The sequence below is a fragment of the Camelus dromedarius genome, chromosome 16 (genome assembly GCF_036321535.1).
Source record: "Camelus dromedarius isolate mCamDro1 chromosome 16, mCamDro1.pat, whole genome shotgun sequence".
In the NCBI taxonomy this organism is placed as follows: domain Eukaryota; kingdom Metazoa; phylum Chordata; class Mammalia; order Artiodactyla; family Camelidae; genus Camelus; species Camelus dromedarius.
Genome location: NC_087451.1, coordinates 11,532,361 through 11,545,463, shown reverse-complemented (window position 1 = coordinate 11,545,463; position 13,103 = coordinate 11,532,361). Strand labels below are relative to the sequence as shown.

Genomic DNA, 13,103 nt, shown 5'->3' with positions numbered 1-13,103 from the left:
GCGATGTGTTTCCTTTCTTTAATGCAGTTTGGACCAACCTCTAGTTCTTTATTTTGGCCATTCCACTTTATAACAACTTTTACTCATAGGCTTAAATATTAGTACAGGAACACATTCTTATTATGGTATTTAATTATCGTTCATTCAGCAACATTTCCTAAGTCTGTGCCTGGCACTGAGCTAATATTAAGAAAGAGTAAGACATGATTTTTGTCCTCAGGAAACTAGACGAAATGGGCAGGTTAAAAACAGAATTTATTACTGTACAAGATAGTGCTGTAATGGCAGTATAAATAAATTGCTGTGGGGTTCAGGGAGAGGGGCTTTTAATTATCCTATTACTCATAATACGAATTATTTAATGAGAGATTGCTCAAAATTTAGACCTGATTCAAGATTCTGATGGAATTTTATATCTGTTTAATAGAAAGTTTCTTAAGTCTTTTCTATAACTGTATACAAATATTCTTCTTTCATCAAAAGAGATAGTTAAAGAATTTTACCTGCTGTTTTGCTTTTGTTATAATGGCACAAATGCTAAAAATTATAGGATTGGCCAGTTTCATTGGTCATTTAAAGATAATACTTTTTAGGAAGTCTTACTAATGTCTTACCAGTGTATGCTGTCTGGCAGTATGCACTGAGTGGTGAATCATCTCTATCCTCTGATGCATGAGTATCCTTGATTAAAAATAGTTATCTGCTGCAGATAGATGTTAGATAGTTGATAGATTCCTACACTAGCTGTAAAATCCTAGAAAAAAATGGAATGGTAGTTTACATAAGGGTAGCAAGACTGGAAGGGTGATTTGCAGGCTTCCAAATTAGTCCTGCCTCCTGTGACACTCCCTTTCTTCAGAAACATCTTTATATATTACTGTAATTTATTTCACTGCAAATCGAGTCATGTTCAAACAAAGGTAGTTTTTTTTCTTTAGTAAGTATTAGTTTTTAAAAAGTACAGATAACTCTGAAGAGATCAAAATCCTGTCATGCACAAATGAACTATCTACAAAGAAGAGACAGATTCACAGACATAGAGAATAAATTTATGGTTACTGGAGGGTAAAGTGAGAGGGAAGGGATGAATTGGGAATTCAAAAATTGCACCTCTTGGGAAGTGCTGGAAATGTTAGCTATCTTGATTGTGTAGTGATTTCATTACCTGAAATATGCCATATTGTGATATACGGAGAGTTTTGATTTTAAGCTGCTATCTGGAGGGTTGGGAATATAAGTTATTTACAGCATACAGCTCTTTGGGGGACAGCGAAGATTTCTGGGTAGTTGACCCTTTTTTAAGTGCTTTTTCTTTTTTCTTTTTTTTTTTTTTAACTGAGGAGTAGAAAATACGGGAACATGAGGTGGGAGAGGGAATGAAGAAGAGCAGTGCCTAAAATAGACTGCTTATTTTCCTAGGGTCTGGCCTAGGCAAGAAAGAAGGAAAACGTTAGCTGTCTCCTTCCAGCATAGTGTGGTTGGTCCTCTTCTTCCCAGCTTATGATCAACATTGTATTTGAGCAAGATTATTATAATAAATATGTTTTAGTAGATTACTTTGGGAGTTTACCCATGATGCGTAATGTTATTTCTTCAGAAAACTACAGTTTGAGTTTAGACAACTGACTGATAAATGACTTACCAGAACCTTATGTCATTATAACTTGTGGGCTACATGTGTAAATGGCAAATTCCAGGAGCTCTGAGTTCATTTTGAATTTTGGCCTTGTAATGTAGTCAAATAAACTTAAAATTGTAGACTTTATAGTTACTGATTTAAGGCCTGGTTGATAATATTTTACTGTTTGGATTATTTTTCATGTGCAGCTATTATTTTCAGGTTTCAGGTTCGTTCGCCAACTTTCTTTCAAAAATGCCGGGACCAGCATTGGTATATTACTCAATTGGAATCTGCACAGACTAGTTATATCCAACAAATAAATAACCTTAAAGAGGTAAGCAAAAAATGTATATTTGGGGTTTAGTGTTTCATATTGTCTTACTGGCCTGTTACATTTGATTTTAATCAGATTTTGGATATTACTGCTATTTGTAATTTTGTAGAAAAATCCAATTGTCTTGTTCCTTAGTCTCTCTACCTTTGAGCCTCTAGTTTTGGACTCTCCAGTTGAGTAGCTACTAGCCACATTTTAAATGCTTGTTACTGGAAATGGCATATATAAAACATTGCCATCATTGCATTAAAATTGTATTGGACAGTGCTGCTCTAGTTTGAGGTGAGCTCTTTGTTTTTCTCTCAGTGATTTAGGTATTTCTCTTCCCCATGCAATCTTAACTTTAGAGGATTCTAAACTATAGAAAAATTTAAAGTTGCTCCATCTTGAATTCTCACAATTGTTGAATTGAGTGTTAGGATCAGTTAATTTTTATTTTACAAAGGTAAACTAGATTATGTAAGGTATGTTTCTTTCTGACAGTAGGTATTGGGACAGGGTGAGAAGTTTAAAGTGCTGAGAGTAGTTAATATATGAAGGAGGAAAATAAGAATACTTTCAGAAATTTTCATGTAAGTGTGCTATTTAAAACTGCCTTGGGGGAGGTTATAGCTCAGTGGTGCAGTGCCTGCTTAGCATGCGGTATCCTGGGTTCAATCCCAAGTACCTCCATCCATCAATCAATCAAATTGCCTCTCTTCCCCCCAAAAATAGAATAAAATAAAAATTTAAAAATAAATAGCAAAACTGCCTTATTTACTATGTGGTTTGCTAATTGTGTAAGTAGTTTGGACTAGAAATGAGAAAAAGGATGAGAATAAGTTGGGCAGTTTTTCTTTGTTACACACTTTTCCATAAGCAAAAGGCAGGAAGGGATGAGAGAAATGGTTCAAGAAATGGTTTTAAGGTCTACGGCCATACCACCCTGAATGCACCCGATCTCGTCTGATCTCGGAAACTAAGCAGGGTCGGGCCTGGTTAGTACTTGGATGGAAGAAATGGTTTTAGGAACATCTGGATATATATTTTTACTTAAAAGTGAAGCATTGCTTATGACTTACGTTTATTTGTGTTGCTCTTGTTTTAAAAGAGACTTACTATTGAGTTGTCTCGAACTCAGAAATCTAGAGATTTGTCACCACCTGATAATCATCTTAGCCCCCAAAATGATGACACTCCTGAGACAAGAGCTAAGAAGTCTGGATCATGTGCTGATATGCTTCTGCAGGATAGTTCTACTACAGCTTCTGTAAGAGAGGCCAAAGAAGATGAAGAAGATGAGGAGAAGATTCAGAATGAAGATTATCATGTAATAATTAGACCTATTTTAATTTTTTGTGTTTGAAAAGAGAAATATCATGGTTTCCAACATATGATATAGGGGGAATTGGTGGGTTGAAAATGTTCTCCATCTATTTTCCTTATTAGTGTATTCCCTTCTGTAAATGTTACTAAGTCAGAAGTTATTGAATCAAAATGTTTCATTCCCAAAAATTAATTTTAGAAAACTGTACATTCTACAAAACAGTGATGTACATTCCAGAAACTATATAAATTCTAGATTTTAAAAATGTGTCCTATTTCCATTCACTGAACCTAGTTAAATGCCTTATCATTACATATGTAGGTAGAATGATTTAGGATTGAGGAGATAGTCAGGTTTTGTCCCAGCCAAACAGCAACTAGAATGAGAATTCAGGAACTGGTTGTTATTGTTTAAGGTAAGAGAGAGGTGTAGAGATAAGCTTTTTTTTGTTAGTTATTTTTAAGATAGGAGGTTTCAGGTATATGTTAAAATGAAGGAATCAGTGGGGAGAGAAATTGAAGATGAACTCCAGGTGTTGACAAAACTATTTAAGGAGATAGTAGAGGTTGGAATGAAGCACTCAGGTGAAACAATTAACCTTTGATAGAATGAGCTAAAGGAAGGGTGGAGTTTGCAGGTGTGGCAGCTGAAATTTGGGGCCATATATGCTTAATAGCCAGTATGTCTTTCTATGTAGATAGATGACAGGGTTTTATAATCACCTTAAGGATAGTAGAAGTTAGATAGGCTTTGAGTGATAGTTTGAAATATTTTTCTGTGAAGAGCCTTACTGGAAGCTGACTTGGAACATATGAAACGTTGAAGGTCCAGCTGAAATAGCCAGAGATTATCAGTGGTATCAGGTAACATGGTTGTGTGATGTATCTTCACAGGACTCAGCAGCTTAGGCACAGGAGCAGAGAATTCTGCTAGTCACATTATTCTTTGGTGCTTAGTCCATTGGCTGGATGGAATGATCACAACATTTGAGATAGAAATCTTATTTCTTTGCCTTGATCTAGCATGAGCTTTCAGATGGAGATCTGGACCTGGATCTTGTTGGTGAAGATGAAGTAAATCACCTCGATGGCAGCAGCTCCTCTGCCAGTTCCACAGCAACAAGTAACACGGAAGAAAATGACATTGATGAAGAAACTATGTGAGTGTCTCACGTTAACTACCACTATGAGGCATCGAAGTGGTAATTATTAGAAGCATATTAATTAAGTTAAGGCATCGTGTTATATAAATGGAATCAGTAACCTTTAGGTATTGGCTTTTCTTTACTCTGCCTAGTTCTCTCCATCTCTGGGATGGAGAATTCATCCAGGTTATTGTGTGTGTAGATAGTTTGTTAGTTTTAATGCTGAGCAGTAGTCTGTGTTGTGAATCTCCCACAGTTTGTTCAACCATTCTCTTTTTGAAGGACATCTGGATTGTTCCAGTTTGGGGCTATTATGAATAAAGCTACTGTAAACATTCATGTACAGATTTTTGTATGAACATAAATCATCATTTCTCTAGGTTAAGTGCAGCTGCTGGATGGTAATTGAAAGTTCAGTTTTTGAACAGTAATTTGAAACCATCTTTCTTAATCTTAAAATGTAGTATTTTAAACCTATTTACTACCATCAAGTTACACATTCTTTGAAGCTGTAATCTCTTCTGCTTACAGTGGTTCTCAGATTTTCTGTTTTAAAAATTAAATGTTGCCAGCCTATCTTGGTATTTTAAAAAGGTAGTTTGAACATAAACACTATGCATACATGTGATAATGACAAAAGTCTTTTTCTGCATTTGTGTATTTAGAAATACCTATCTTCACAGGAGAAGGCACTGTAGTTTGAAAATTTGTTGAGGTGTGACAAATAGTGTTAATTCTGCCTACTACACAGAATGATGAATTTTGTATATTCTTAGGTCTGGAGAAAATGATGTCGAATACAACAACATGGAATTGGAAGAGGGAGAACTCATGGAAGATGCAGCTGCTGCAGAACCTCCAGGTATGGAGGCCACGCCCCACCAGCAGTGCTGTCCTCTCTTTGCTCTTCTCTGAGTGTATCATTTTAACATGCTGCACCCATTGCTCTCCGTGGCTTATGATGTTGGAAGGACTATTTTATGTATGAATTTCAAAGTTTTAGCATTTATAACAGTAATAATAGCTAAAATTTGATAAATGTTCTTACGCACCAGGTACTGTGCAAAAAAAGCACTTTATATATGCCTTAATCTCCTTTACCTATAAAATTCTTGGGAGGTAGCTTTTAGTATTTGCTTTTCATAACTGTAGAAACTGATGTGTAAAGAACTTAAGCAACATACTGTCTTTTCACAATTAAGTAAATGAAGGAGAGGAATTAGAGTTTAGGTTTGTTTGAATCCAAAGCTCATTATCTTATCTGCTCTTATATACTATCTTTTTTGTATATTTGTATCTTGTTTGTATATCTATTTCTACCACAGAATAATCTGAATAGAATCATTGGACCTTTGGCTTACAAGGGACCTTTTGAAAACTCATTTTATGTATGGAAGTTGCCTCGATCAGTGTTGTTGGTATAGCCAGGCTAGAACCTCACATTGTCTTCTTGGACGCAGTATTTTGAAAACCGAACTATACTGCTCCTCCTAGGATTACCTGATTTAAATAGTGGGTTTTTCTTTTGTGTTCTTGGACCTGTCTAATTAAGCATGGAAATCTTGGCTAGAACAATCATCAGCTGACTTTGTCCTGCTCCTACTTTGCCAGTGGTGCCCTTGGAATGAATGCTGGTATGTTCTGTAGCATGCTTGGATAATTAAAGACCTCTTAACTGCTGCTCCTCAGCCTTTCAGCTTCCACCTATGCACTCTACTCTCCCTGTTTCTCACTTTATTCCTAGATGATCTCGGTCACACAGGTATTTCAGTTCTATCTATATGCTGATTACTCTTCAAATTGTATCTCTACCCATTTTTTCCTCAAGACTTCCAGACTCCAGACCAATATAACAGCCTGGTTTTGATGTCTCAGCTTAGCATCTACCCCAAAAGAAATGATTTACCTTTTCATCTGCCAGCAGACATGTCAGTAATAGTCACCATTTAGTGACTTACTGTGTTATACATTCTTCACCTGTTCCTTTCCCTCAAACTCTGCCTGTAACATGTTACCAGAATCTGTTGATTCTTCCCCTGAATGGTGTGTGAATTCATTTGTTGTACGACATTCTGTTGCCATTTCTGGTCTAGGCCATTGTCTTTCAAAACAGTCTTTCATTGGGGCTCTTTGTATCCATTTTTACTCCTTCCATTTTGTTTCCCATGACATGAGTTCAGAATGAGGTGATTTTTTTTTCCTTCAAAATAATGTCTGAAAAAAAAAAAAAAACAACAAAATAATGTCTGATCATGTCACTTCTCTACTTAAAAACCATTTATTGCATTCCATTTACTTATAGGATGAAGTCCAAACTTGTTAATATGGCATACAAGGCCCTGCATGGGGTGGCTTCTGCTCATTTTTCCCCCCAGCTTTACTCTGAGGTATAATTAACAAAAACTATATATATTTAAGATACAACATGATGGTTTCATATAAATATACATTGTGCAATGACTGCCACAGTCAAAGTAATTAGCACTCATTACCTCATAAGTAACCTTTTTTTTCTTTCTTCCTCTCGACCTTCTCTTGTGGCAACCACCTGTTCTCTGTATCTATGACTGTATCTCTTTTGTTATGTTTGTTCATTGGTTTTGTTTTTTAGATTCTACATATAAGTAAAATCATGTGGTATTTGTCTTTCTCTGACATGTTTCGCTTGGCATAATACTCTCTAGGTCCATAATGTTGCAAATGGCAAGATTTTGTTCTTTTTATGGCTGAGTAATATTCCTGTATGTGTGTGTCTGTGTGTGTGTACACACGTGTGCATGTGCTCTCTATCGCTTCCCCCCACAAATCTTCTTTATCCTTCCGTCTATCAGTGGATGCTTAGGTAGCTATTATATATAATGCTGCAGTGAACATTAGGGTACATTTATCTTTTCAAGTTAGTGTTTTTGTTTTCTTTGAAAAACTACCTAGAAGTGGAATTGCTGGATCATATGGCAGTTCTATTTTTAGTTTTTTGAGGAACCTTTATATTGTTTTCCATAGTAGCTGTACCAATTTACATTCGCACCAACAGTGCATCAAGGTTCCCTTTTTCCACATTCTCCACAACACTTGTGGAGTTTCTTGCCTTTTTGATAATAGTCATTTTGACAGGTGTGAGGTGATATCTCATTGTGGTTTTGATTTACATTTCCTTGATGATTTGTGATACTGTGCATCTTTTCACATATCTATTGGTCTTCAGTATGTCTTTGGAAAAAACATCTATTCAGGTCCTGTGCCCATTTTTTAATGAGATTGGTTTGTTGAGTTGTATGAATTCTTTTGTCTGTTTTGAATATTAACTCCTTATCAGATATATCATTTGCAAATGCCTTCTCCCATTCTGTAGTCTGCCTTTTCATTTTGCTGACAGTTTCCTTTGCTGTGCAAAAAAACCTTTTTAGTTTGATACAGTCACTTTTTGCTTGTTTCCTTTGCCTAGGGAGACATCACCAAAAACATATTGCTAAGATTGATGTCAAAGCATACGGCTTGTGTTTTCTTTTAAGAGTTTTATGGTTTCAGATCTTACATTTAAGTCTTTAATTCATTTTGAATTTATTTTTGTGCAGTGTGAGAAAGCCGGTAGAATTCACCTGTGAAACCATATAGTCTTGGGCCTTTGTTTATTTGGAGTTAAGTTTTTAAAATTACTGATTCAATTTCATTACTGGTAATTGGTCTATTCATATTTTCTATTTCTTCCTAATTCAGTCTTGGGAGATTGTACATTTCTACTAATTTATCCATTTCTTTTAGGTTGTCCATTTTATTGGCTTATAATTGTCTAGTACTGTAGTAATCTCTTATGACCCTTTGTATTTCTGTTGTGTTGGTTATAACTTTATCTTTCTTTCTACTAACTGGCTTTTGTTTCTTTTTTTTTTTCTAGTTGCTTTAGGTGTAAGGTTAGGTTGTTTGATATTTTTGTTTCTGGAGGTAGGCTTATATTGCTATAAACTTTTCTCTTAGAATTGCTTTTGGTCTGTTCCATAGATATTTTTGGATCATTGTGTTTCCATTTTCATTTGTCTCTAGATATTGTTTGATTTCCTCTTAGATTTCTTCAATTGTTTGGTAGCATTTTGTTATCCTCCAAGGTTTTGTATTATTTGCAGCTTTTTTCCTTGTACTTGATTTCTAGTCTCATAGTGTTGTGGTTAGAAAAGATGCTTTCACAGGTGAATTCTACCAAACATTTAAAGAAGAATTAACACCTATCCTTCTCAAATTATCCAAAAAATTGAAGAAAGAGGAATGCTTCCAAACTCATTATATGAGGCCCGTATCACCCTAATACCAAACCAGGCAAAGACACCACAAGAAAAGAAATTACAGGCCAGTATCACTGATGAACATGAAAGCAAAAACTCAACAAAATATCAGTCAAATCAATCAGTGTGATGATGTAATACATCATGTTAACAAATATGGAATAAGAATCTTTTGATCACTGTTGTTGGGAATGTAATTTGGTGCAGCCACTATGGAAAACAGTATGAAAATTTCTTAAAAAACTGAAAACAGAATTATTACATGATCCAGCAGTCCCATTCCTGGGCATATATTCAAAGAAACCTCTAATTTGAAACAATACATGCACCCCAGTGTTCATAGCAGCATTATTTACAATAGCCAAGACATGGAGGCAACCTAATTGCCTGTTGACAGATGATTGGATAAAGAAGTTGTGCGTGCGTGCACATGTGCACACACACACACGTGCACATGCACACACATTGGAATACTGTTCAGCCATAAAAAAAGAATGAAATGCTGCCATTTGCACTGTTTGTTGATCTCCAGACCCATGTATCTGGCTGCTTAGAAGATCCCAGTTGTGCAGTCTGGTTTAGAAATGTATATTGATTTTTTTTAACAAGCATTATAATTTTTATTCATTCAAATAAATGAATTAATTAAAAATATTATCCAGAAGATTCATCCATAATATATAAAGAACTTCTATAATTCAGTAACAAAGATAAGATAACCTCCTAGAAAAAAAAGGGCAAAAGGAGTACTTCCCAAAGGAGTGTATCTTGGTTAACAACACACATTTTTAGAGGTGCTCAGCCTTTTTTACTCAGAGAAATGCAAATCATGATGTGTCCCAGTGTGGCTCTCTTGAGTTTTTTATCCTACATGAGGTTTGCTGAGCTGAGTTTTTTGGACGTGTGGATTGTTTTCATTATATGTGGGAAATTTTGATTCCTTTTTCTTTAAATGATAGTCTTTCTCCTCTGACTCTCTTTATATGTATGTTGGTACACTTGGTGAGTTCCATAGGTCTCTGAGACTCTGTTCATTTTTCTTCATTCTTTTTCCAGGAAATGCCAGATAAAAAACTAGTGTGATACTATTGCACATTCATTATAATGGCTAATATTTTTTAAATTGCCAATACTAAATGTTGAAACTCTCATACCCTGCTGGTGGGAATGAAAATTGATACCACTGCTTTGGAAAACTGTTGGGCAATATGAGCTAAAGCTGAACATACACATTCTGTGGCTTTCCCAGTTCTAGCAGAATGGGAGCTGATATTTGCCAGTAGAGTTTTACAAGAATATTTAGAGCGGCATTTTTTAGGTGGGTTTGTTTTTGTGTGTTTTTAATTTAAGAACAAACAAACTTAATTTATAACAAAGTAAAGGATATGAAAAAGTAGAGAAGATTGGAGAGATAGTTTGTGACTAGACTGTATAGGACTCTAAATGTCATGCTAATGAATGCATACAGGCACTGTGATAAAATCAAGAACTCAGGTAGATTAGTGTGACATTTTAGCAGGATTAACCTGGCTCAGCTCAGGAGGAGGAGATCTGTTTGCTTTTTTATGAGATGTTTTATTTGTTTTCCATATGAACTTTAAGAGCAGTTATCTGCTTACAAATTCAGTAGTTTTATTCCTAGTAGCCAAAAGCTAAAAGCAACCCAAATTCCTTCCCGAGAGTAAAGAAAGAAATTGAGTATATTCATACATTGAGATGCTGCACAGCAATAATGAATAAAGTGCTATAAATAGCACTACAGAGGAATCTCATGGATATCATATTGAGCAAAGAAGCAGGATGAGTTACATACTCTATCATTACATTTATATAAAGTTCAAAAACTGGCAAAACTATAGTGTTTAACTCAGGATGGAAGTTACCTTTGGGAAGGAAGGTTAGCAATTTTAGGAGGAATGAAGGAATTTTGGGGGGTGCCATTAATTTGTGAAAATTCACTAGGCTGTATACTTATGTGTGAGGCAGACACACACACACAAACATACCCCAGAATGATGGCAATATTAGCTTTGAGAGAGGGAAACTAAATAGATGCTGAAGTCTTTGATGCCTGTGAATGGATGTGATAGTGAGTAGGAAGGATGGAAACATGGGAGGGAAGGAGTACCCAAAGGGCATGAACCACAAAGGAAAGTTTTTACTCACTGGTGAAAGTTTCCAGATGGAGGGGGCATAGTTTTCTGCCTTTTTTAATAGGAGTTGAAGTGGGTACAGAGGCTAAAGAGAAAAATTGGCAATGGGATAGTCCCTAGAAGAGAAAGAAGATGAAGAAGTAGGAGAAAGTAAGATGAGGATGTGAATATAGATGAAAATTGTGTAAGTAAATAATTGGCCTGAAGCTTCTGGATAACTGGACTTATCTCCTAAGGTGTTTTTTGATTTGTTTTGGTTGTGTTGGTTGTATTTTTGTTTGTTTGTTCTGCCAGATCTCTTTGGAAATACTCATGAATAGTCAGAACCTGATTATTTCATGTTATTTTTACGTTATCTACTTTAAGGCTTTGTTGGATGTAACATCTGTTAATGTTGTGTTTCTTTAGAATATGTTTAAATAGCTTTATTTAAGGAGGTCAATTTTAACCAACATTTCTATATTTAATACTTGTTAGGCACTGTGCTAGGCACTAGAGAAAAGTCAGATGGTTTCCTTGGCTTAAGGAGCTTAGTCCAGTATAAGTAATATAGATATGACATTTGCTCTCAGATGTTTATATTATGCATCCATTGTTAACAAAGTTCAGTCTAAAAACTTCACATTGTACTTCAATATTTAATGAAGTAGAAAAAGAGTCTGCCAAACTGTCATGACCTGAGCCATTTTGCTGTCCAGAGACCTGGAGAGATTGCTGTTTTGGTGTCTAGTTCCTTGGGATCTGTTATACCAGGGGCTTGTCTTTCATCCAAGACTGCTGGATTTTGGGATATATTCTCCTTTTCCTTGCCCCTCCATCCCCCTCATTGTATGTATTGTATGCATTGTTACCTTTTTATTTCTGGGACTCGATGGGGTTGAGGTTTGCTCCTGAATTTTGGGTAGTAATGAGGCCAGTGCTCAGTCACCATTCGTTGCACACCTCTCTGGCAGTCTGGTTTCTTCTTTGTGCTTCTCATCATGAACACCAGCTCCTAAGACAGAGGTCCATAGACAAGTATTCAGACAAAATTAACCAGTTTACTTTTTCTTCTAAGTATACTTAAATTTGTGCAAATATATAGTGTTCATTTGCTACATCTCTTTCTTTTGCAGGTAGTAACCATGGCTATGTGGGTGCCAGTAGCAGAATGTCAAGAAGAGCACATATATGCTCTGCTGCTACCAGTAGTTTATTAGACATTGATCCTTTAATTTTAATACATTTGTTGGACCTTAAGGACCGGAGCAGTATGGAAAATTTGTGGGGCTTACAGCCTCGCCCACCTGCTTCAATTTTGCAGCCTGCAGGTAAAATATTAGCAATAATTTCCTTTTTTTCTGTGGTTCTCCAAAAAGAACTCTTAAATTTTAGTCCAAATGTTTAAGTGTTGGAACATGGTATGTTTCTGTAGCAAACTGAGTTTTTATTATATGTTAAAAAAAATTTGTATCAATCAAATTAATATTTTGTTGTTATTTGAACACCTTTGTATCATGCAAAAATAATGTCAAAATGCCTATAAGAAGGTATTTATATGATTTGCCTTTTAGACCGTGACAAATTAATAGTCTGATACATATGAGGTATAGTTGTCCTCTTTGTGAATGGACTTAGAGTTTTGCAGGCCTCATGAATACCTAATTTCTGAGTGGAACTTTGTCTAAATTAATAATAGAAAAAGAAGGTTTACTTAACACTTTGATGTTTAGTAGCCTAAAAATGTATTCCAGTCAACAGTGGTGGGTTTTTTTTCTTTTTTGGCTTGTAAAAACTGGGCTTGCTCTTCCTTCCTTCCTTCCTTCCTTCCTTCCTTCCTTCCTTCCTTCCTTCCTTCCTTCCTCCCTCCCTCCCTCCCTCCCTCCCTCCCTCCCTTCCTTCCTTCCTTTCTCCCTCCCTTCCTCCCTTCCTCCCTTCCTTTCTTCCTTTCTTTATACATGCATATATACATACACCTTTATTGTGGTATAGTTCCTGTGCAGTAAACTACATATATTTCAAATGTACAATTTGATGAATTTTGATAAGTGTATACACCAGTGGAACCACTGTCACAGTCAAGATAGCTAGCATTTCCATCACTCCCCAAGAGGTACAATTTTCAAATTCCCAATTTATCCCTTCCTACCCCCATTACCCCCTGGTAACCATAGGTTTGTTCTCTATGTCTCTGAGTCTATCTCTGCTTTGTAGATAAGTTTATTTGTGTCCTTTTTCTAAGATGCCACATATAAGTGATATCATATGGCATTTTTCTTTCTCTTTCTG

At 35.7% G+C, this 13,103-nt stretch overlaps 1 protein-coding gene across 2 annotated transcripts in view; it reads left to right on the top strand.

Moving 5' to 3' along the window:
- The window catches only part of TRIM37 (tripartite motif containing 37), a 101,510-nt gene that overhangs the window by 47,275 nt on the left and 41,132 nt on the right, over positions 1 to 13,103 (top strand). For both annotated transcript variants that reach the window (XM_010990425.3, XM_031468038.2), the window contains exons 14-18: positions 1,841 to 1,955; positions 3,046 to 3,264; positions 4,284 to 4,420; positions 5,182 to 5,267; positions 11,951 to 12,145. In XM_010990425.3, the coding sequence (XP_010988727.1) occupies positions 1,841 to 1,955; positions 3,046 to 3,264; positions 4,284 to 4,420; positions 5,182 to 5,267; positions 11,951 to 12,145 (752 nt within the window). The remainder of the gene's footprint in view (positions 1 to 1,840; positions 1,956 to 3,045; positions 3,265 to 4,283; positions 4,421 to 5,181; positions 5,268 to 11,950; positions 12,146 to 13,103) is intronic.